The sequence below is a fragment of the Bacillus rossius genome (genome assembly GCF_032445375.1).
Source record: "Bacillus rossius redtenbacheri isolate Brsri chromosome 4 unlocalized genomic scaffold, Brsri_v3 Brsri_v3_scf4_2, whole genome shotgun sequence".
NCBI lineage: Eukaryota > Metazoa > Arthropoda > Insecta > Phasmatodea > Bacillidae > Bacillus > Bacillus rossius.
In genome coordinates, this window is record NW_026962011.1 from 40534713 (window position 1) to 40559749 (window position 25037).

At 36.2% G+C, this 25037-nt stretch overlaps 2 protein-coding genes across 13 annotated transcripts in view; one reads left to right on the top strand and one right to left on the bottom strand.

The window, feature by feature from the left end:
- The window catches only part of LOC134542114 (uncharacterized), a 127536-nt gene that overhangs the window by 73230 nt on the left and 29269 nt on the right, over nucleotides 1-25037 (bottom strand). For all 11 annotated transcript variants that reach the window (XM_063386075.1, XM_063386077.1, XM_063386069.1 and 8 more), the window contains one exon: nucleotides 22025-22229. In XM_063386075.1, the coding sequence (XP_063242145.1) occupies nucleotides 22025-22229 (205 nt within the window). The remainder of the gene's footprint in view (nucleotides 1-22024; nucleotides 22230-25037) is intronic.
- LOC134542118 (uncharacterized) lies at nucleotides 6996-17167 on the top strand. Of its 2 annotated transcripts, XR_010076740.1 has the most exons (6): nucleotides 6996-7406; nucleotides 9332-9388; nucleotides 10369-10491; nucleotides 10597-10749; nucleotides 11957-13137; nucleotides 13749-14966. XR_010076740.1 is itself a non-coding variant. In XM_063386081.1 (5 exons), the coding sequence occupies exons 1-5, from the start codon at nucleotides 7157-7159 to the stop codon at nucleotides 12982-12984; spliced, it is 1611 nt and encodes a 536-aa protein (XP_063242151.1). In that variant the 5' UTR covers nucleotides 6996-7156; the 3' UTR covers nucleotides 12985-17167. The 2 variants fall into 2 exon arrangements, 1 of the variants encoding a protein (XP_063242151.1); XM_063386081.1 differs by having other exon boundaries at nucleotides 11957-17167.

The window sequence follows — 25037 nt, forward strand, 5'->3', positions numbered from 1 at the left end:
AACTTGCTGGGTATGTTTAATAAGAAAAATAAAGTTATTGACCAGAGGTGGCACGAGGTGGAGAACAAGACATTTTGGAACTCCCTCACACAAGCAACTTGGGAGCTGTTGGATCGTTTAAGGGAAGAAGGTAAATCGTAAATAAATTAACACTACACAAGTAGCTTGGTCTATAGGTTCCCTGTTTTATTTAAAAATGTAAATAATGAATTCTGTTTTCCATTTGATTTGGCATTTATAAGTTTCCCAATTAATGATATTTATTATATACTTAAATTTTTCGAGAACCGGCCGGCCCGATATTAGTATAACAACACATACTCAACTTTAACAACAAACAATTACATAAACAAAAATTTATAAGTATCACACCAAAATTTGATTCATCCAATTATTACATCGATGATTAGTTTTATTCATTCTACATATTCTTGAGGAAAGCACTGTTCGCTGGTAGGCTATTCATTCGATTAATGTAGTTCGTAGCTAGAAAGTGGGAGGGGGGGGGATGTTGATTTTACATTACCAACCGGGTCTTCAAAAGATAACGTCGGGTCTCAGAAACATCTCTTCTAACGTGACCCGCAGTGGAGGTGCAGGACCACGAGCTGGGAGCAATTTGTCTCTCCAGCACTTCGACCCTGTCTGAAAACCAAGCCAAATTCAAAACGAATTAGACCTGCTTCCAGACAGTCATACACCGTCGGCACAAAAGGCCAACAAACGGGAATGTGGGGGAAAGGGCCGGATTACTCACCAAACAGGGTGTAGAGTTCGGAGCTCACTAGGTGTCTCACGCCGACATCAGGATGCCGCGGACCGAGAACACGCGGATGCGCGAACGAAGTCGAAAATTTAGAAAAAAAAAATAAAAAAAATACAAAAACTTAAAAATTAGAGACATGACTTGAACTAATTACTACTACTGACCGACTACTGTACAAATGGGATCACATCCCATAGAGCAACTAACTACATCTCTTCTGCACCCTAGTTCGCAATTCCCGCGAAAAACCTCCTAGCGCAGAGGACGTCGAGAAGACGTGGTCAGTAGCCGCGATCAGGACTGAGTCCATGAGGGCGGACGAGGCTTCTAATTAAAACAAGCGCTAAAGCCCTAGGGAGGAGGGGGGAAGGTTCGGCTCTAAGCCGAAAATTTCCGAAGGAGTCCGAGGCGGGCGTGACAAGAACACGACATGCGCGCTCTCTACCCGACCGAAACGAAGGCAACGAACAATCGACTTCTACAGTTCGGGAGGAAGAAGCATAGGGCCATAAGGCGTAGCGGCGCTGCGCTCTGGCGGTGTAAAGGGGAACTAACGGAGGCGGTGAACTGACTCGCCGCCAGGTGTCACGAGCGTAGTCTCAGCTCGCTGGCCACCATGGGTGAAGTTGCTTTTTTCTGCCGCTAGGTTTCGCGGAGGTCTCTTTAGGTCTCTTGGCTAAGTTCATGTCAGGTCACTGCTCCTGGATTTCTCAGAACTAAGGGGGAAGGGTGGGGGAAACGAAAGGCGCAACGAAGCTGGGAACAACCGTCCATGGGATACGCGTTCGTGACAAGACTTACTACTCTCAGTAGCTCTCTGAGAAGTAGCAGCTTGCAGCCCAGAAGCTGCTCTATGCAGTTTTGGTCATGCAGGGAATTAAAATTACAAACTCGGGACGTGACTGCAGGCGAGAGAAATTTCAACCAGGCTGACCATGTCCACATTAGACAGCAAAATATCAGATTGGCCCCCTGGGAAGGGGCTTCGGTCCACTGGCACAAAGTTTAAATCCGTGGCGTACACCGGCCTAACAAAAAGTTTATCACCCCCATTAACAACCAGATAAATTAAAAAAATAAGAAACCCCAAAAAATTTTAAAATTATAGAAAAAATTAAAAAAGGTGACGAAATGCCTAATTTCCGGCACAAAGGTACTGATTTTTATCTGCCACCATTTTAATTTTACAGACCAAAATTGCCACTGCCGTGTACCAAAATTTACATTTTCATGCCTTTATGTTTTGTTTAATATCTTAATATATATAAAATATATGAAGTCATGTGCAACGTCATTGAAAAGAGGAGACTTGAGAGCTATTAATAATGCCATTAAAAATAAACAGAATGTTGTTTACGTGTCTTCATTTATAGACATGAAGGTTGACCTTGAAACTAAGTTTCTGTTAATTTTCAACTGCTCCTACTTTCTTTCAAATTTCACGAACACAATGAAACCTTGAGGCAAGTAAGTCTACATGGAATACTTGGCAATGATATATTGTCTAAATAATGTACTCAATCGCTTCTTGGTGAAAAGAATTCCTAAAGTTCGTGTTTTTGGAAAAAAAAAAAATCCATTTTCTGAAAATTTGGCCAAACATTGCCATGATGACCCTTAACACACCACTAAAATATCTTTGTATTTTTTAATTGGTTTATTCTCTGTAGCATACTAAAAATGCAAAAACATGGTATTGTATTCATGTTCAATTAGTTGTTATTATTATTATTGTTATTACAACACCTAGTAATTTATTTGTCACATATTTGGCATTTTTAAGTGAAATGTGACGTGTGGTACATTATGTATTGAGTTGTATGTTATAAAATAATTTTACAAGAACCACAGATTAATGTTTACAATGAAAATATAACTTACATTATGTTTTCTTCTTGAAATGTAGTTTGTCATTATCAGCTGCTTTCGTTACTATTAAAAATGTTTTAAGAATATTGTTCTACTTCATAATAAACAGTCACTTTCCTAAATGTTTCAGCAAAAGTATATACGTACTCAATTCTTCGCTTAGTTTTGGATCAATGTTATGACATCTACCAATTGTAGCCAAACGTAATTCAATGGGTGAAACAACACGTAAAATATGTTTCTTCTTGACCCACACTTTATTGAAGGATGTTGAGGCCTGCAGGCTGGAAAAACAGAGGGGGAAATGCATAGTCCGACTGAGATTTTTAAGGAGCTAGGTTGGGAAGGAGACTGTATAAGGTGATAAAGGGAGGGGGGCGGGGGGGGGGGGCTGGGAACGCTAGGGACTAGGATACGCAGAGATTGGTATAAAGGGTGGAGAGATCATGGATAGAAGCTCCAAAGGGAGTGGAATGGGTTGGATGAACAGATGGTATGGGTGAAAGATGCATCTGAGAAGAATGCTATAGGATAAAGGAGGGGGAAAATTGAGTGAAAAAGGAGAACTCCTTGCCACCGGGAGAAAGCCCAATTGCAAGCATAATAGACAATTCAATTCATGCGAGATGCCTATCTTCGCGTCTGCAGCATCTGGTCCACCATCACAGAAGTATGATTTTTGTTTCATCAGTTCAAATGGTTTTAAAATCAAAAGCTGGATTCTGATTGGCTGGAAGTTTCACATTATAACAACCACTTTTAATCATAGTTACGTTAACACATCAACATTAACATCAAAGTACGAAATATTACTGCCTAAAAAGCACAACCAGGAAATAAATACAAAATACTTATAAATATCTTGTTTTAGAAGTTCATGATCAGTGTCAAATAGCGCCTAAAGGTGTTATGTCAAAAGAAGATGTCCTGGACCAAACAGAATGCATGAAGTTCATATCAGATGTGATATATGTCGTAAAAACCACTGCTACTAATTTAACTTAACGAAAAACTAAACTGCTATCTATTGAAGTGTAACTTTTAGTTTGAAAAATAGTAAAATAGAGTACCTCATTCGTAATTCTCTATAGAACCAACAAAATGTTATATATCATTTTTCCATGTTTGTTTTAACAGAATTTTCCTTCTAATCATTAATTTCTTTCATGTTCTAGCAAGATAAAATATGTACAGGTTTTTAAGTCTAATAATAAGCTTTTAAACACAAAATGTTTCATTAAAACTGATCCGGCAGTTTTTACATGATGCTAAAAACATACATAGACGTGACGGATGCACCGAGCGATAGCACTAATATTTATAACCACTACGATACATTAAATGATTTTTACTGGCCATTGTTATTTTTCTTTATCTACAGTAAAATTTAAGTAGAATTTAAAACAATGAAAACTTTGCAAAAATTACGAGATTACGAGATTTGTTTAATGTTGACCATTGGCACACAGTTGCTTTCATTTTGACTGGCTATAATTGGATGTTGTAACGTAAAACACCATTTCAAAATACCATAAATAAAAATGCTAGTGTCTAAAAAATAGTTCTACTACAATGTTTGCATCTAACCTCAGTAATAAGAGGATGCATGTGTTCTTGTTACAAATAAACTTATAATACAAAAATTTAATGTTGAATTCTGTTAAAATAAATCCAAGGGCGATAAATATACTAAAAGCATTCCTTTTAGGAAAATTTAATTTTTTTTTTACTTTTTCATTTTGCATGTATCAAATAAATTTGGTTTAATAATAAAAATGTAATCGCCGAAGCAAATCAAGTGTAAAGTAATAAACCAAGGGTGGATAATGTAGAACTCGGAAAGAATAACCTTCACAAAAGAGTGAAAAGTTAGTCAACTTTGGTTTATAAAAAAAATTATATAAAATAATCTCATCAAGTGGGAGGGTAAATATTTCATTGGAAATTTGATTTATTAGAACTAAGCATAACTTTTAATCTACTTACACGTACGATAACAAAATTGATACCTGTATTATACATTTAAAATTAAGATGTGATAGTTTTAAAAATGTCAAAATGATGTACATGTCATAAATTAAATTAAAAAAGGGGGAAGCTAATTTTAATAACACTGTGTATATAATCAAATTAAATGGAAGTAGAAATGTCAGATATAACATTATATATAAATTGAAGTTAAATATGTGCATGTTTCACAAATATTAAAAAAGGCTAACTCATAAAATTAAAAAATATATATATTGTTACGAACGTTAGCAGGGCTGTGGCTTGCAGGTGCAGTGCTAGCTGGCTGACAGGTGGCCGTGTAACACGAGACGTGCTGCGCGCACCTGGGTTGCCACTTCCCCCCTCCTTCCCTCCACTCCCTGTGCGGCGCTGATAGTTTGACATCCGAAACCTGACAGCTGCAGAGTTACGCGAGCCGCCGACACGTGTTTCGAGAGATTTCTGCCGTCGGGTCGGCGCGGAATGACGTGACAGGCCCCAGCTGCGCTCGTGCATTCTATAAATGGCGTCTGTGATATATAAGACGAGGATGCCGGAGAGAGAGTTCAGTCGGGAGTTCTCCCACGGCGGAGTTTCCGGGCGATAGTGTCACGGATGCAGCGGAGTACCGAGCGAAGTTCTGAGCAAGGCGTCGAGCGAATCCTCGGCGAAGGCAAGTGCGTCGGCGGCGGCGGAGTGCGGCGACGGAGGACCACGAGGGGTGCTGTGGCAAGAATTGTGCCAGAGGTGCGGCCCAGCGAGGTGTGCGGATGGTAAGAAACGAGTGACTTGGGAAGCAAAATTTTTAAGTGCAATTGATTATTTGGCATTTTTAGATTATTTGTTAATGAATTACAGTCAAACCTCTCTGAAATGACCCGTCACGGTTCCCAGGAATAGGGTCGTAATAGAGGGGGGGGGGGGGGGGGGGGGGTCGTATTATATGTTTTCCGAAATTTTCAGTTCATTTCAACCCCCCTTCCCTTTCCTAAACCGCTACTCGCTAAGAAACCAGCCATACAATGGCAGGATGCTGTCACTCACAATGCTAGACGGCTTTGCTTTAAACCCACTTCAACCTTCATGACAAGTCCGTCGCCCTACAGGCCACCTCTAAAGAAAATATGTCAAAAGACAGTTTATTTTTACTGGTTATTTCACATGTACGTTTTCTGCTTGCCGTAGTTAAATACACTAGAACCCCGATGTCACGAACGCCGGATTTAACGAAGCAGTGATTTTACGAATACATTCTCGGGAACTGTCAAAAAGTGGACATTTTCACATTTTGACCAAAACGTGAAAATCAGAAAAAAAAATTAAAAAAAAAAAAAAAACGAAATAAAAGATCATTAAAATCTGTTAATTTTAACACACAGCGTATTTTTGTGTCGGCTTTAATACTTCCAATAATGTTCATGTAAGAATAACAGAAAAAAAATGGGACATTTCCTTTAAAAATATGGCAGCTGTAGGTTCTGCAACGCGAGTGGGCGCACACGAAGCTCGCCCGGCTGGCTGGCGGCAGCGGCTTCATGACGCATAAGCTCACCCCTCCCTCCCCTCTGTTACATTCTTCAAGGCTAGCTTATCCCTCCCAGACACACAAACCATCTAGTGTCCTCCTTTATAACACCCAAACTTCGCTCCCCTTTGAAAAACCTTCAGTGAGAAAATGCTCATTTCACCCTCCCTTCTCCCGTAAAATTGGGCTATTATGAATGGTGTATTAAAGCGGTGAGGGAGGGGTCAAAATATGACACTTTTCACACCAAGTTCGAGTTCAGTCATCTCTGGCAAGGAATTTACAAGCTTTCAAACTTAAATATACGCAGAATACCGCTGATGCGACCCCTCGCGGTTTCCGGAAAAACGGACTTATAAACGGAATGGTCGCAATAGAGAATTCGGGCCAATTTTTACCCCCCCCCCCCCCCCCCCCCCAATACATAAAAAATCGCCTTTGTTCGTATAGATTTCATATTCAAATAGTCTATGGTGTAAAAATGACAACTTTTTAAATTAATATTACAGTATTTAAATAGCACGATGTCTCCCGAAAAATACGATACCCTAGAAAGCAATATTGGAGCTCCCGTTGCCGAGAAAAAAAAATTTCAACACAGTGCAGCATGTCCATTTTCGCAATCTTTGTATAGAAAAAACAGACGATTTAGTGTTGAAATGATAACATTTTATTAAAGGTTTATTATGTCTCTTGCGGGCTGTATTAGTGTGGCGTTTTTAAAGGTTGCGTCCCGTCCCATGACAACCATGGGGTGGAATCTCTTATAGCAGCAGCGTATATAGAAATTTTAGTACTGTTCACACCCGCCAGAGTGTTTTCAAGCAGTAGTGTTTGTTTACTTTTTCTTCCCACGCTTGTGAAAATTTAGCTATGGCGGCAATTTGCAAAAATTTGTTGGAATGCTGAACACGTGAAGTGTATTAGTTTGACGATTTTGATTTTGTTTTCGTACACGGCTTTTTTGCAGTGTTGTATTTTTTTGCAAGTAGTGTAAGAAAATAATAATGGTGCGAAAGAGACCTTGTTGTGTACCCTTGTGTAGTGACAAAATTTCTGTGCGCCACCGTTTTCCACTTAAAAACGTAGATGTTTTTGACTTGTGGATTCAGAGAATAAATCCAAAACTGCAAGGCCTTGAGAGGAAAAAGGTTTATGATACCTATCTTGTATGCGACCGACATTTTAACGAACAGTGCAAGAATGCTGGTTCAAAGAGTCTCAAAATTTACTCTTTGCCGACACAACATCTTCCAGGTGAGTGAATTCTGTAAAAACTTACATTATGCTATTCTTCAGTCTTTAGAATTGTAAATTGTAATATTTGTCTAAAATTTATGTTTTCATGAATCCTACAGGGTCACATTTTATCGTGGTATCCGATCCCCCCCCCCCCCCTTTTCCATCCTTATAACCTCCTCGAACATTGTGTAATTATCAGAAGTAAACCCAAATCAATAGATGTTAGTGATATTATCGGCACCTGGAATGGTCCATACTGCTCCAGTATTGTTTTGATTTGCTCATTACAATAATGATTTGGTGTAGATGTCAAATTTTAGCCCCTTCGTAGTCTGCAGTCTGAAGTATGTATTCACAAGCAGTTTATAGAAAAATGTTGCAGTGAATGAAGTTATCATTGACTATCATGATTTCTTCATTGTCATAATAAAACTAAGAAATCAAGCTTATATCTACCCGTAGAATAAACCAAAATAACTGGTGCATAGGCCAACAATTACACTTAGGCCTATTAGTACCAAAAACTGATATTTGTTGTTTATAGGATTTATTTTCTTATAATTCTTTTGCATATCCTAATGAATGAATTAAAATGTGATTTGGTTATATTAAGTACCTAGGCCCTAACATAAAGTAACAATTTTTATATTAGGTAAAGTAATTTGAACACATGTTACTTATAATACTGTTATACCTTGATTACAGGGTATTTATCTAGTTTGAGCCCTCTACCATAAAAATAAAGATAACAATCTGAAACAATTTATATTTAGTGCCATAAATGGCACACAAATGGCGCACATACGGAATTCCGACCCGATTTGGAAAAATCACCGTTGATGTGAAAGTTTACAGTACCTGTTTGGTAAGGTGCCAATGGACATTAATTGCTATTGTTTCTAAGTCTGTGAGTGTGGTTTTTGAGTAATTACGTAAAAGATAAATTAAGTAAAAAAATTGATTTTTTATGTTTAACATAAATTACGTCAGGTTTCGCAAAACGCGTCAGCGCTCCGCTCCGCCCCACCCCACCACTAAAAAAAAAGCATCATGTATAACACACGATCAAGTACACAGGATAATTTTATGAGGCTCTTAAATGATAAAATAGACAGAAAATGTTATGTAAATAAAAATGTCAACAAATGACAACATGGTGGCTACCGCATCAATGCCCATGCTTAATAATGTAATCAGTGATCCTAATTTCTCCGAACAGAGTGGGAATTTCGTATGTCCACCTTTTGCTATAAATGGAGGATATTTGCGCTAAATAAAATAAGAAAAGTGTTGTGGTATTTTTATCTCTCTTTTTAAGGAAGAGGGGCCAAACTAGATAAATACTGAATTGATAAAATAGGCAAGCACTATTATTATTGATAAATTACCAACAATGACTTTGTCGGACTCAATGACAATTTTATTAGTTAAGTTAATAATTATTTGCTTGGACACAAATGCTTTCAGCAAGTTAAAAAGTAAAATATTTTCTAGAAGAAATGTGGGAAAAGGAATTGTTATGGCTCATAGAAACCAAGAAAACTGAAAATAATTTTGAATTTGAAAGATATAGGCTAGTTAGGTACTATTTATTCTTGAAAGTTTGTGCACCAACACTTTCAAATTAATTTTATTTTGCAACCCTCTTGTAGGTACGGTAGTCTTAATTTGTAAACCAAAATTTTTGACTGATAGACTGTGCCTTTGTATGTTAAAAATAGACTTAAGAATAACTGTTGAACTGAATGAATGTAACACATGTAGGCACAATTTGTTACATAATTCATGAAGACCAAATTATGGCCTAACTTATGTGAAAAAACTTTACCACAGTATGCTTAAGTAGTTGTGTGTTTATTCTACTGCTTGTGAACTGGCCCATTTAGTAAGTGTAAATTCTCCTGGCATTTTCAATATCATACCTTTGAATTTGATTTCAGAATTCCATGAAAAGTCTGTGAAGGAAAATTCATTCCTCTATCCCCTTGATATCACAGGTAGGTTATTTTGAATACACCTTAATGGTACCTACATATTGTTTGTAATATTTGTAATGTGTAGGCCTAGATTGTCTTGAAGCTGCAGTTGTTTGTATGTACTTATTTTATATCTTTGTTAGATATTTAAAATGACTATCCTGTTCTAATGTAAAATGAAAGTTTTTTTCACTTTGAAAATGTTATTGAGAAGTATCGAAATCCTAAGTTCTTTTAAAAAGTTTTAAATTCAAAATGATGGAATAGTTATACTTGAATAGCTTACGTCCTAAGTTATATAGTGTGTGTGTGTGTATATATATATATATATATATATATATATATATATATATATATATATATATATATATATATATATATATATATATATATAATATATATAATATATATATGTATGTATAAAACTTAACAGTGTGGATGGATAGTTAGGTAATGGCTTTTTTTGAGACAGAATTGTCAAGTAACAAAAAGCATAAGTACCTAACTTTTAAAACACATTTGTACTGATATTGTGAAAATTTACCACTATTGTTCACTAGGCCTATGCATATCATTTACATGCATGTTTCACAACATTTTTAATTTTGGTTTGTTTGTAAGGATGTTTGGACGCATACACTGGAAGTTGCTTATTTGTGAATGTTTCACTTAACAAGTCAGTTGTACAAGTTATTTGACCCATTTTAATATGATGAGCCCCGTTTTGTGCCTCGTATGGCAATGATGATAAGCATTTATAAGAAGCTGGTTCTATGAATGGTTAGTGTGTATTTTGTATGAAGCAGCCTTTCAGAATATACTTAATTGAAATGATAAAAATAATTTTTCCATATTCTCAAGCCTGCCTCACACAGTACCTACCGTATTCCTTACAATATTCAGTAAACTAGTAAGTAAACTAGCATACAATGTTGTACTGTGTGCGGCGGCCTTAAGTTGATGCAGTGATAAATTGTAATGTTTATGTTGTCGTATTACAGCTGGGATAATTGCAAAGGCCAACAACGACAGCAGGAGTTGCACAGTTGGAATTGAAGAAAGTTGTGATGGCATACAACTGCTGGGGCCATGCAGTTCATTATCTGTGCGTGAGGATTGTCAAGGTGTGATGAGTTAATTAAACTTTACTACAAAACATAGTGTTGTAGTTTAAGCTTGCCTGCACTTATGTGATACATTTTATTGCAATATTACTTATTGTTTTGCAGTAGAAACAAGAGCAGAGGAAAATATCAGTATGCCGGAAATTCGAGTTGAGGAAATGTTGGATGGCATACAACCATTGGAGCCGTGTAGTTCACCAGCTGTGCGTGAGGATGTCAAAAGTACAGGATTCAGTGAGGAGCCTTCAAAGGAGCATAGTGAGTTGGTCATCGACCAGAGTTTAATTTAAATTTGATATAGCTAACCTCAAGAGTAATCGTAACTGCCTTAGGTTGTCTTTTTTCTTCTTTTTTTCCCAGTATTTTATAGTGTAAATACAGTTACAACCCGTGTTATGTACATTACATTTGCAAACTGCCCAGCGAACACATACATAAGTACTATTCCTCAAAGCATTTCATAACATTTGTTCCAGTGAAGTAATATTCACAACAGATTGCTCCATGTTTACTTACACTTTTTCCTTAATTTCAGGTTTTCTGGCAATGAAATTATTGCCTTTACCATTTTAATAACTAATGTTGTCTTGTTTTTATTAAAGTATTTTCACACTACATGTATGCGTAAGTTATAATATAAATTTGCAGTGGTATAGAAATATACAGTAAAATCTTATATAAAAATCTCTATATTACAAAAACCTCACTATAACTAAATATGTGTTTGGACCATTCAAAATGGCATATTAAACAAGGTATTTTATGACTTTATGTGCTTTCCTTAGTTTTCAAAGCTGTATTGCAGAAAAATCTATTGTCTTATAAAACAATACCTACAGCAAATATTAAAAAGAAAATGTTATGTTACTTGGGTGTGCCACACATTTTTGTCTTAATCAATTTATCTAAGTTATTATTATAGCATGCATTTATAAAATAAGTCGTTTACCTATGTCTATTACCAGTGAAATGTTTTCAGCAATTTATATAGGATTTAGCAAACAATGTTACAACAGCATTGACAATTTACAGTATGAGTACTTTTGCATTTTTATGTATAGTGAGAGGTTAACAAAGTTGAGAAGCTAAATGTGATGCGTAATCTATAACGAATGGCATAATTCATAGAAATTTTAAACTAACGCAAACAGTTTGGAACTCATAAGCTAATCAGTGTTGTAAATTACACAGCACACATTAATTGTGGACTAAGTGACAACCCAAATTGTAAGAAGCTAAATATTTTCATTTCAACCACAACTTGGTAATTTATAAATATAGTTTAAAGCACAGCTGGCACTCAAACAAATTTAATTGTAAAGTAATGAAATTAGATATCTTAAAAAATTATTGCACCTTCCAACTAAAATAACAAATTTGGTAATTAATTATTGTACATAGGGTTTTATTTACTTAACCAAGGCAAATTGTATTGATGTAGATACTTTTTACTTTTATTTTTCAGATGTTGAGCACACTGTTTGCAAATCTTTGTTGAAAAATGTCAGTGTAACTCGGCAAAAAGTACTGACTCCTAAAGCTCGTAGGCTATACCAAGATGCAATTAAACTAAGACACAATAAGGCAATATTGGCTGGGAGGGTCAAAAACTATAGAACAAGAGTAAAGCTTGCTGAGAAATTTGCTACTTCAAAAATGTTTGACTACATTGCAAACAGAGTTAATGACGTCACGTATCGTTTCTTCTTGTCGCAGCTGAAATCACAAAAAGTGATTCCCAAAGGTAGAAGGTTTACATTAGATGATAAACTTCTTGCCCTTGCACTGTCAAAGCAGAGTAATAAGGGCTACAGGTTGTTATCAAAGTACTTTGCTTTGCCATCCAAGAGAACACTGACAAAAGTTCTGGGAAATTTCCATTTTGATCCTGATGTCAATGTGCATGTAATGGAGCAATTAAAGAAAGCTGTGGCAAGACTTACTCCGAAGGACAGATATTGCACTCTTGTATTTGACGAGCTGAGTCTTCAGCCTAACATACACTACGATGAGAATGGTGATGTTATTGTAGGATTCCAAGATTTTGGCAATGGAGAACGGAAACCAGTGTTTGCAGACCATGCATTAGTTTTTATGGTGCGTGGCCTTAAAAAACGTTGGAAACAGCCTATTGCATTTGCATTCATTGAAGGTTCAACCAAAACCACTGACCTAGTTCGCTGTATTAAAGATGTTGTCACAGCTGTTCAACAGACTGGGCTTAAAGTTGTTGGCACTATCTGTGACCAAGGTACGTCAAACCAAGCTGCCATAAATTACCTTCTAAAAGAAAGTGATGAGATGTGCAAGAGGAAAGGCATAGAAAATCGTAATTCAGGAATGGTAATTAATGGAGAAGAGATAATTCCCTTATTTGATCCTCCACATCTTTTAAAGGGGATAAGAAACAATTTGCTCACCAAAGATGTCCTGTTCATTTGGGAGAAAGGTCAGCAAGTAGCTTCGTGGAGGCTCTCCAACTTTACGAAGTAGACAGTCGTCATCATCGAGATGACTTGAGAGCATGCCCGAAACTAACGGAAGAGCATGTTGTGCTTGCAAAAATCAAGAAAATGAAAGTGAAGAATTGCACACAGGTCTTCAGTCAACGATTGTCGTCTACAATGCGGCTGCTTGCAGAGTGGGGTACGTACTTACATTTTATCCCTCAATATTCATTTGTTGTTCATGTAATCAGAACAGTGGGATAAAAGTTCTTTAAAGAACTGCAGCAGATTGTATTGTTGAGTGTTACAGATACATAGTTAAACTTCAGTATAAAAAACACAAAGAAACCCAAATTTTTATTTCTATAGAATATTTTAATTGATTGCACATAGGCCTTAATTTTCATATTTTGGTTCTACAATTAATACTTAAAAGTTATACACTGTTAAAAAGCCTTGATAACTATTTTTTTTGGAAATAGCCTCAGTAATTGCATTTTCTAAAAATAATTTACAATATTCATGAAAGTGGTCAATAAACAAATAACTTTTTATTTCTGACTGTGTTGTAATTACTCCCAAAATCTTCCCACAATGAAAAAAACCCCATTTGGTGAGAAGGGGTAGTACCTTCAATCTAAAAATTGAAGCAATGAAATAAAACTTATGTGAGATTGAAATGGTACTCTCACTTAATTACATTATTGACAGTAAAAATGTTTTGGCAGATGTTTTCATTTATTTTGTGTGTTCATTTGTGTATTGTGTGCTTCTTCACAGTTAATATTTTTCAATAATGAACTGTTGCAGGTGATTTTGATGGGAGATTAGAGAAAAGTGCCATTGACACAGCAGATTTTCTTCTCTTCATGGATAAACTTTTTGACAGTGTCAATGGTACACGTATCCATGCTGTTGAAGGGAAGTTGCTCCGCTGTGCTGTTACTGCACGTTCTCCACATGTTCAGTTTTGGAGAGATGCGATTCCTGTCTTGGAATCAATACAGTTCACCAATGGCAAAACTTCAACAAGACCACCTTCTGTGAAAAACTGTGTTCGTACAGTTAAGGGTTTTCTTCATATCTGGGATAAGTTGAAAGAAGACTTCAAGTTTCTTGCACCAAGAAACTTCAATCAAGATCCCTTGGAGAATTTCTTTGGCTCAGTTAGGAGCCACGGAGTGAGAAATATCAATCCAACTTGTTCTAATTTTAAATCATCTTTCAAAGGTTTGCTCTTAAATAACTTAGTCTCAGCACACTCTGTTTGCTCTAACTGTGAGGATGATGACTGTATTGGTCCTCTAGATTCTTTGAAGGAGCTGGTGGGGAGTGTAAAATCTTCTACTGTCTGTCCAGAAACACCATTCCATGTTCAGACTCCTGTAGACTATACTGTACCGCAGACACGTTTGTCACGTGCCACAAAAGTTTATGTGACCGGCTATCTTGCCAGGAAAGTCCTTAAAAAATTGAAAGGTTGCATATCTTGTAAGAAAGTTCTCATAAGCGATTGCAGTGTGCCTAACAATGAAATTATCATTGCAAGATCTTACTCTGCCAAATCCCTATGTCATCCACATACAACATTTTCTGACACTTGCAATACCATTGTAAAAGTTATTACTTCTGAGTTACCAAAAATCTGTTATCAGCCAGGTGTCAGACAGAAGATATTGGCCAAGATTCTGAATTCTGAAACAAGATTAATATCGTGTTCTATACACAATCTTCATGAGTGTGTGGCAGATATTGTTGTTAAATTTTATGTACATCAGTGGTGCAACAACATCAATAGGCTGTTAAAGGGAAAATTTATTCCAAAAGTGTTTACTGATCCTTTAAAGAAAGCAGCATATCAAAAATACTTGAAATCTCGTTCTGGAAAAAGTGTAGGTAAATAATATACATATTGTAGGTTCTTGGTGTACACACTCCTCACATTTTAAAATTTATGTTAACATCATGACTTGGATGAAAATAGTATTTTTGTCTGAAAAGAATTCATTTCATACACACACTAAAATGTCAATTGCTTTAATTAATATAATGGTTATGAAAAAAAATTTTATAAAATTGTTTGCACAGCATTTTGTTTATATAGATTATAGATCAATAAATCAGACTACAGCATTTACGTTTAGAATTGTAGTATTAATTAGCATTTATCAAGTTATTAAACAGTAAAAACAAATCTTTTACTGAACCAAAAAATTAACATTCAGCATTCAGCCAGGTTTTTCCCTAATTATTTGTTCTTAATAAGTAACATTGTACACTGTGTTTACGTATGTACATACCTTTGTTTTGATTACAGAAACATAAACAATATAAATGTAATGAATATACACATATTCAGTAAATGTGAAACAAGTTATTTTTCATACACACTGTTAAATCACAGCTCGTAATGTTTGCAGTTTATTAATTTACTGCTATTTTTGATGAGACTGATCTAAAAAAATGTTCTGTAATCTTTTTTTCTCTCCTGATTTTGTATGTAATACTACAATTGATAGCAGCAACATGCATTTCAACAGTCACTACTGATGAAAAATGTGTGCTGCTTTGAAAGCATAGTACCAATTTGATTCACGAATGTACCCTTAAACGCTCGTTCTTGTCACAAGTTATTCCCATTTACGTGTTAAACAATTCCTTCATTAAGTTTGTATAAAATTTGAAATAAACACACAAATAAAGGATAAATAAAACTTTCTTTTTCCACATGTTAGCATAGGTTACAGTTACTGACCTCATATTGCAAAATGTTTTTGGTATGTGCAGACATTTTGTGTTGTTAGTCATTTCTGTGTGACAGTAACATTTATCTGCTTTTAGGCCTAATTGTTTCCCTTTGTTTATAGCTAAGAAACCATTTTGTTGCATTGTATAGCTTATAACTTAGTCACTTTGTAACATTTCATCACACCTATATAGTTAATACTTTTCCATCATTTCTCTAGATTGAAAATGGTAAAACAATGGTTTCATCACCCTAATGTTATGGATCCAATATGTAAATTGTGGTTTGGTTTTATTCATTGGGAATATTTATATTACCCCTCAAACAACTCCTTCAGTTTACACATCATACTTTGAAGCCCTTGAAGATAAGTTTTTGTGAATTCTGATGTCTCTTTAATAATGTAACGTTGCCCCTGCCCTCCTAGCTAAATATTTTTCTTTTAAACTATTTTCATGAAGGTAAATATTTCTTAAAAAAAGTCTCGCTAAGCATATCTGACCGTTTTTATGTATTTTAGGGTTGATATTTGTACTTGCTGTGTGTTTTAAGAATGTACTTTGTATTTTAACAGACATTTGCAATCATTACTATTTTTTATGTAATTATTCACAAATAAACTGTTGTACTGGATCTTTGCCTGTTTTGGCCTACTTTTTCAGGTTTTTCTAAATAAGTTTAATTTTTTAAAGTAATTTGTATTATGATTGCTGTTACATAAGGTTCTAGAACAATGGATTTGGTGTGGGATGTATTAGAGATAGGCATAAGAGGCCTGTAAGTGCGAGAGAGAACGAAACAGTGATTCCCCGGTAACAGAGACAAAAGCTGGGATTCACCACTGGTCGTGGGAACTGAGTGATAACTGCTGTCTCACTGTGTGGGAGAGAGAACGAGAATGTAAAGTCCCTGGCTCTGGGTATATAAAACTGTTTTCAATGTATGTCGCGTATTCCTATTGGCTTGTGATTTGTATTGTGAATGAAGCGTGTGTGTGATTGGTCGGTGACGTCATGTGACTGCCCTCCCTGCGTGAAGGACACAGTGCCATGATCTCACGTCGTCTGTCGATCGCTGCACCAGGAGGGCGCGTTCGGTGGCTTCTCACGAAACATGTAGTAATTGTGGAATAGAAAACGTAACGTCGGTAGCTAGAGCCATGCCGTTTAATCATTTGTTGTTTTGAAACTTTTTGGACATTTTTTGTAATTAGAAATTGCGGCTACCGACGTCGGTGTCTGGCTCGTGGCAAAATTCATTTTCGCTGGGGGCGGCCATGTTTGAGACCGCACTGATTTTGTTTACTTACAGTAAAATGTTACTGAAGGACTTAATCTACGTTATTTTTTGTTAATTCTCATCGCCCGAGCTGCGAGCAATTTCGACAGGCGGATGTACGAATGGAATGAGTGAGAAATATTTTGAAAGTGTTTGGATTCGTCGGTGCAATATTCTATTTTGAAAAATAAAACTAAAACTACAATTGGCGTGTAACATCTCTTTATTTTTGTATATAACGAACCATTATAATAATAATTGGTGATTTTAATGTTCCAGGCATTGACTGGCCTCAACTGCATACCCAAAATATAGTTCAATCAAATATTAAGTTGAAAGCCAGATCATTAATCATTTTTGTATCAGCAAGAGGTTTAACTCAGCTTAATCATACTCAACCTTCGGCCCAACTCTTGAACCTTTGTCTCACTAATATTGAATCATGTCTGGTTAGCAAAGCTCTGGAACCACTTGTTAAAGAAGATAGTTTTCATCCTGCATTAGAGATAACCTTCCAATTTTATGATATGTCAATAAACGATAATACATCGTCTTCATATAAAAACTTTAAGATTGGTCTTTTTATTGCACTTAGGGACCATGACTGGTCTATTATTATATACAATTGCAATCTCATAGAATTATATGTACCTACTACCATTAAAAAGGCTACAAAATATCCACTATGGCATTCTAACCAGCTAATAAAATCTCTTAAGAAGAAATTGCACTATAATAAATTATATAAACAAAATCTGAATCCGTTTTACTATTCATTATTCTCAGATTACCGCAAGGAAACTAAATCACTTCTATGTAAGGAAAAAACAAACTGGCTTTGTAATATTAACAATAAAATTTAGCAAAACCTTAAAAAATTTTGGAATTATGTTAAAATAATGAGAAAGGGTTATAGTCAGCATCCCTCGATTAAAATTAATGACTCAATTACGGATAATAATAATTTAATTGCGAATTACTTAGCTGAATATTTTTCAAGTATCCATGTATCTACAAAAAAAGTAAATAACCAATATATTTCCCCTTCTAGTTCATACAATATCCCTATGTCTAATATCTCGATTAGTCTAGCCCTATGAAGTATAAAAACCTTATGATCTATATTGTCCACAGGACCTGATAATATACCAAATTTTATTATCAAAGGTTGCTCCTTAATCCTTGCTCCTCTCTTACAGCATATATATAATGTCAGTATTGTAAATAGCATCTACCCCGACAAATGGAAAATTGCCAAGGTTATTCCTGTACACAAAAAGGGCAAAATTTATATTATTTATAATTACAGCCCAATATCCCTTTTAAATGGTTTGACCAACATATTTGATAAAATAATATATAAACACTTAGCGTTTAATGTAAATAATAGATTGTCAGATTCACAACATTGTAAAGAAAAACCTTTTCAGTCATGTGCAAACTCTTTTCTTCCAGTTTGTCTTCAAACGCGATATAAACAAAGCCTACTAAATATTGTGACATTTAATTAAATGAAAAGTGAGAGTGGGTTATGATTATTGTGAAAAATATACTTTCTTGAAGAGAATATTATTTATATTTGTAAAAATATGAAGAAAAAAACCCCCGAAATAAGGGCTTTAAATGTTATTTCTTGGTTAAATAGAGAAACACAATTACGTCTTAGTTTCATTTTACGAATTAACCAAGAATGAAACATTATTATAAAACAACATTTTCTGCAAATATTTCACGAAACATGGAAAAATTGTAGGTTTGATATTGCTGTGAAACTAACAGCAGATTGGAAATCAAACACCATATGCATAACCTCAGTAGCTACACCTGATGGGCAGATTTTTGAAATTCCACTCGAACACCAACCTGCAAATCTACACCAAGCAGTTACAAATACTCCAAACTATGCCAAGGTCAGTAAATCATTAAATAAAAGACATCAAACACGTAAAATATGGATAAGTTTGACAGATGATATATCAAAAACATATTTGGATAGAGAGCAAAACTTACAGTTTAAGGATTTTTACATAGAAGAAATTGAGGAAATAAATAATAATTAAAAAAACTAAAAAACACGCTTTATATAGAAAACCAAACCAAAAAAATAGAAAAATAAATTTTAATAATTTTGAATTAAGAATAGTGTAAAAAACGTAATAAATAAAAATTAATAATAGTGTATATAATAAGCAAAAATTTATTTTATTTAAAAAAAAGTGTGGGGTGCATGGTGTCAATAGTTAAAAATATTTTATTTACATATATGAGTAGAAGGATTATCATTTTGAAAATATCTTAAAAAGCACCCCACACTTTTTTTTTTAAATAAAATACATTTTTTCTTATATACACTATTATTAATTTATTTTTGTTAAAAAAATTTACACTATTCTTAATTCAAATTTATTAAAATTGATTTTATATTTTTTAGTTTGGTTTTCTACATAAAGCATGTTTTTTAGTTTTTTTTAAAACTATTATTTATTTTAGTTTACTTAAAATTATAAACGTGTTACAGTTCCAAATATATATATTTTTATGTAATATTAATGTTCATGCATGATCCAGTAATTTAATTTGAATTTCCCGCCACCAAAGCTAAAGCAATTCAATTTGAATTTCCCGCCAAATGCGCGTAGCGCTTTGGTTCTGTTCACACCCGCTAGAAGCGCTGCAAACAGTGTATTCACTATCTAACCTGGAAGATACCCTTCTATACTTCCCTCTGTATTCTGTGATGACAACGGGTGGTCTGGCGGCGCTTATTGCTCTGGTCCGTCCGGCTGACGTGCAGGAATGCGAGAAGTAGGGTAAGTGCGTGCGTGTGTGTGTGTGTGTGTGTGTGTGTGCGTGTGTGAGAGAGAAAGAGAGAAAGAAAGAGAGAGTGAGTAAAAGGGGTGGGGGTAAGGGGGGCTTGCGACCAGCAGCATCGTTAGCTAGCAAGAGAGTGACAGTAAATGTCGACTTTCACTACTTCCGCTTGATGCAGGGCTCGCTCTCTTTTATCTCTGTCTCCCCCTCCCACAAACACACTTGCTGACAGGGCTCGCTCTCTCTTCACCTTCTTTATCTTATCTCTCACGGCTCACGCACACTTGAAGCACCTAATACTTCAGCATTGGACAGGGACGGCAATAGACGCGCGCGCAGATGCTATCAGGTGATGCGCGCAGTTTACCGGTATTGACTAGCGTGGACAGTCTAGAGGGGTGGTATCTATTTTGAGCCGTCTTTTGTATGCCTGCCTGCTTACAGTACAGCGCTCGCCAAGATAAATGTGAACACACAGCGCCCAACAAAGTGTAACAGACTTGTTTTTATGACGATTTTACTCAAATTTTCGACTTTCTCTGCTCAAATTTTTCACGGTTCCTCAAAAATCGGTCGTATAAACGGAATGGACGCATCCATAGGCGGGATTCTACTGTAAATGTATTTTAATAGCAAGGGTCCTATGAAAAGGAATATACCGAACAAAATCAAGCTGCTGTCACCAAAAAAAGCATAAAACGGCCAAATGCGTGGTCGCTTCGTTTTTGCTCGCCAGAGAGGTGAGACGTGGAATGTTAGAAGAAAGATAAATGCGGGGGAGACAGATGGCAGCTAGTGTGTTTCCTGCGTGGGGAATAAGTGGCATAGCTTTTTTTTTATGCTGGGTGAAGCGACCTTTTTCTATCAACCCATGGGAAAAGATAATTGCTTGAGCTGTCAAAATAAATATCGCTGCGGCAGTTAAAACAACTCGGCAAGAGAAACACAGTAACACGCTACTCACCGCAAGAAACTTATTTTCTGTCCAATTTTCTTCGGATTTTTGGCAATTTTTTCACGGTTCCTCGAAATCGGGTTGTAATAGAGAGGTGGTCGCAATAAATGGGGCCGCAACAAAAAGGTTTTACTGTAAATAGTAGCAATAAATAAAACTGTGTGTGATAAAAGTCTATAAAAAGGGCTATCCTTCACGAATCCCATATCGCAACATATTTTCACGCACGCACACATACACACACACAGATATATATATATATATACACACACACACAGATATATATACACACACACACACACAAAGTGTTATTTCATCAAGGTAATATATCTCTAAACACACTAAAACAAGAATGAAATTGGCATACTTAAACTACATTTAAAATTAATCTATTTTACTTTTTACAAAAGTAAGGGGCACAGTCATTTAGTGGTTAGAACATTCGCCCCCCACCACCAACGCAACCCATGCTCAATTCCCGGTGGAGTCAAACCCGGATTTTTGCAAGTGGGAAATGTAGCGGACGATGCCATGACGTATAGGTTTTCTCGGGGTACTCCTGTTTCCCCCGCCAATTCATACCCCATCCCATTCACCCACATGCATTCTACCTCCAATACGGCAGCTGGCTCCTTGAATGTGTGCTCCAATCCATCCATGTAGACCCTGTCTCAGGTGGGACACTATGCGTCGGTTCTCGAGGTACTTTTTACATTACAAATTTCAACCTTATATAGTTTTAAGAATTAAATTTAATGTTTTCTTTTTTAGTTAAAAGCAAATGGAATTATTCACAAAAATGTCTGACATTGGTGCAATATCAGCAATATACTTAAAGTCCCAAGAGCTACACCGTGGGTTATAAGCTGGCTTTAGAAACTATAGGAAAATTACATGTTTCAGTATTCCAGTTAAAAAAAATTGCACATGTCATAATGAACATCAAATATTAAATAATAATATTGCGTACTTCTTTATTAGTCTGAATCACATACTCTCTTTGCATCTCTAACACTTAAAAAATATAATATGTTGAGACCACATCGGTCAATTTGCACAGCAAAATATTGAATTTTGAGAAAGAAGGATAATTACCGAAATTGTGACGAGTCACTACTGAAAGCGGATATTCTCACTACCTGTCACACATGGTCACAACTTTGATCTCAACATTCCAACGTACACAAAATTTTTGAGCACCGTTCAGTAACTTGGCAGTCCTATTGCTATAAGCCCCTGTGCATTTATTCAATTTGAAATAATTCAAACACTTATCTTAACAATATTTTCACTCACCACATCGTCCAGCAGGGCCTTCTTCCTCTGGTCCACGGAGAGACCTCTCTTGGGGCGCACGAGCGCGTACACCGTCCTGACGCCGGGACAGCTGCGGAGGATCTTCTCTATGGTCAGCTTGCCCAAGAAGCCCGTTGCCCCGGTGACGAGCACCCCGCAGTCGCGGTACAAGCCCTGCACCTCCGTGTCACCGGCCACAGACATTCTTGCATAAAATACGTCGCGAATGTTTGCTCTGTTGGACTGGCACCAACTAATTAAAGTTACTTCTGACCATTAATTCAGTATCATTGTAGCATGCTATTGTCTGAATGTTCACATACATTTGCATAAGTTACATTCGGTGGGTTTTTTTTTTTTTTTGCAAGTCAGTAGGCATGACAAAGTAGCTCTATTGTCTCTAGACCAAGAACATTGCATACACTAAGGTTAGAAACATTTTACTAATACAACATAAATATTTGCTTTGGCCAGCCTATGATAACAAATTTTTTTTTTAACCTACTCTGCACAGTGTTAGTTGAATGAGTAATCTGAAGCTTAACCTCTCGTTGACATTCAGGTAATTATTTACGATGGGAGGTACTGAAAAGTGGATGGAGGAATGACAATATACATTGGTGAAGGGAACGGGAGTACACTAAGAAATTCCACTGGCTGTCTGCAGTACAGGCCACATTTCCCAACCCAGCTAGGTTTGAAGCAGGATTGCCTTGGAAAAGGCGGATAGTTTATTTTTTTAAGAATTTCATTTACTTAATATTTTATTAAATTGTATTCCAGGTCAAGGTGCAGCTAATAATTAAGTGGTGATGAATTAAAATATTACAACCACCGAGGCCAACCAACACAGTGTTAGTTCAGCGTGTGATTTGTAAACTGGTCCTATACAAGAACACTTGCTACTAGCTAGCTATGTGGTTCTTCTCTAGTAGGTTGATTCCAATGTTTGACTGTGTTTGTAGGAGTCAGTTATCAAGCCTCTCTGTTTCCTGTTTCTTGATGCTGTGCAGTTGCCACTAAAAATATGACTGTTGAATTTCATCTTGTCACATGATTAGAAACATATGGCAATTTAACTTGCGAGCATACTCATATATAGCATTATTTAAACTACACAAAAAATGTTCAAAATCTTAATTTATGGTGTTTTGTCAGAAATGATTATATTTTAAAACTGCATTGGTTTTTGATTCTGAGTGATGTTTGCATAAAAACTTATATAAGTTGAATACAGTAAACTCTCGCAAATCCGTGGGTGTCGGGGATTTATGACCTTCGGATTTTTGAAAACTTCGGATTTTTGAAAAATTTTCATTAAAATACAAAAAAAAATTCTAAAAGATAAGATGGAAGTCAATGAACATGTAATACTACCACAGGACGTCATAATAAACAAGACACTTGAGAAGTTAACAGAATGGTACGTAAGCAATACCAGTATAGTCCATTCATAGTAAATGAAGCACCCGAGAAATTTTTTTTCCTGAAAATTTACAGCCTGGCCTGATTAAATTTAACACACCCATTTGTTCAAGTTGGTAGTAAATTGTGTAAAAAGTAATTTAAAGTCATCTTAAATTAAATTAATGGCACCCGAAGTCGCACTTTGATGTGAAAGAGCTAGGCGTAGCAATGTGGCGTGCGCTGAAACGGGAAGCCCCTTGATAAGGGGAAGTGAATTTAGGAGGGGCGGTTGAGAGAAGCGATACGTAGCTGGCAAGAGACTCAAGGCCACTCCCTCACAGACACACGGCCAGTCCAGTTAAACTAAAGAGAAACGGGAGAAATAAAAAAAAAATCATTTGTTAATTGTACACTAGAACCATCAAAAAATCTGAAATTTTGGCACAAAACAAAAATAATCGGGGAAAAAATGGTAAAACTCACAATAAAAGCTTATACAAAGCTATTATTTAACATGCAGCATATATTTTGTGTTGGTTTATAGTGCACTTACTAATGTTCGTATAAGAAGAGAAAAAAAATTGGACAGTCCGTTTAAAAACACGGCAGCAGTAGCTTGTGCGACGTAAGTGGGAGTGCGAGAATCTCGTCTAGACAGGCTGGCGGCTGCAAAGGCAGCGGATGCATGACGTCATACGGCTTACCTCTCCCTCCCAGACAACAAACCATCTCTCTCCCTCTCTCCAGCCCTCTAGCCATTTTCTGCGTGTGAAACTGTCAACATCCTTCCTCCCCTACTCCACACTGCATGCGACGAAAGCCAGGTTGTATAGTCCATTCCCGGTAAAATGAACATTTTTTTAAGGCCCCCCACGGCAGCCATTTACCGTTAATTTTTTGATACAATTTGTTTGTTAGTTACAGAACATTATTTCTGCTGGAAAATCTCTGAAACTTCAAAATTTCTTTAATGGAAAAATTTAGCAGGGCGGTTAGAGTATTTATTTTTACCGCAAATGAACTATACTCACCTTCCCTCCGGCCAGCATTCCCGGCGTGTGACGCATGACAACTACAGTCGTGTGCCGCGCACAGCTAGGAAACTTGTCACTGGCAACATGTTTCACACACTGACACACGGTGCCCAGAGCTTCAGGAAAACCTACGCGATTTCCAACCTACTCTAAATATCCGACTGGAGTCTGTTTACGAAAAGCATTTAAGAATTTGCTAATGCCCAACTGTTTTTTTTTATATCGGATTAAGAGGAGTTAAAATGGCTAAAAGGCATGGTTTTGAAGTTTTAGGTGTAAAAAACCGTTAAAAAATTTCTTGAAAGCACCAGAGGAAAAGGCATTACACCTTTATCTTTATTTTCCCGCCATATAATGTTACGGTCACCGCTCAAATTTCACAGTTATCTGACGGGAACGAGATGAATGCGCGCCAGTTCAGAGCCTTTTACAGCGCTATAAATATCAGTGAGCGTCGCTCTTATCATCCACTGAGAATAGTGATACATACATCTAAACAGTAACGATCATGTCACTTCGGAAATACCCCGGATTTCTGAGAACTTCGGATTCTCGGGCCACGGACTGGCGAG

Bases quoted from the DNA above. Each gene is read 5' to 3' on its own strand.
- LOC134542118 (XM_063386081.1), top strand. From the start codon at position 7,157: ATGGTGCGAAAGAGACCTTGTTGTGTACCCTTGTGTAGTGACAAAATT. The intron at 7,407-9,331 runs GTGAGTGAATTC...ATTTGATTTCAG, and splicing joins GCCGACACAACATCTTCCAG to AATTCCATGAAAAGTCTGTG. The intron at 9,389-10,368 runs GTAGGTTATTTT...GTCGTATTACAG, and splicing joins CTATCCCCTTGATATCACAG to CTGGGATAATTGCAAAGGCC.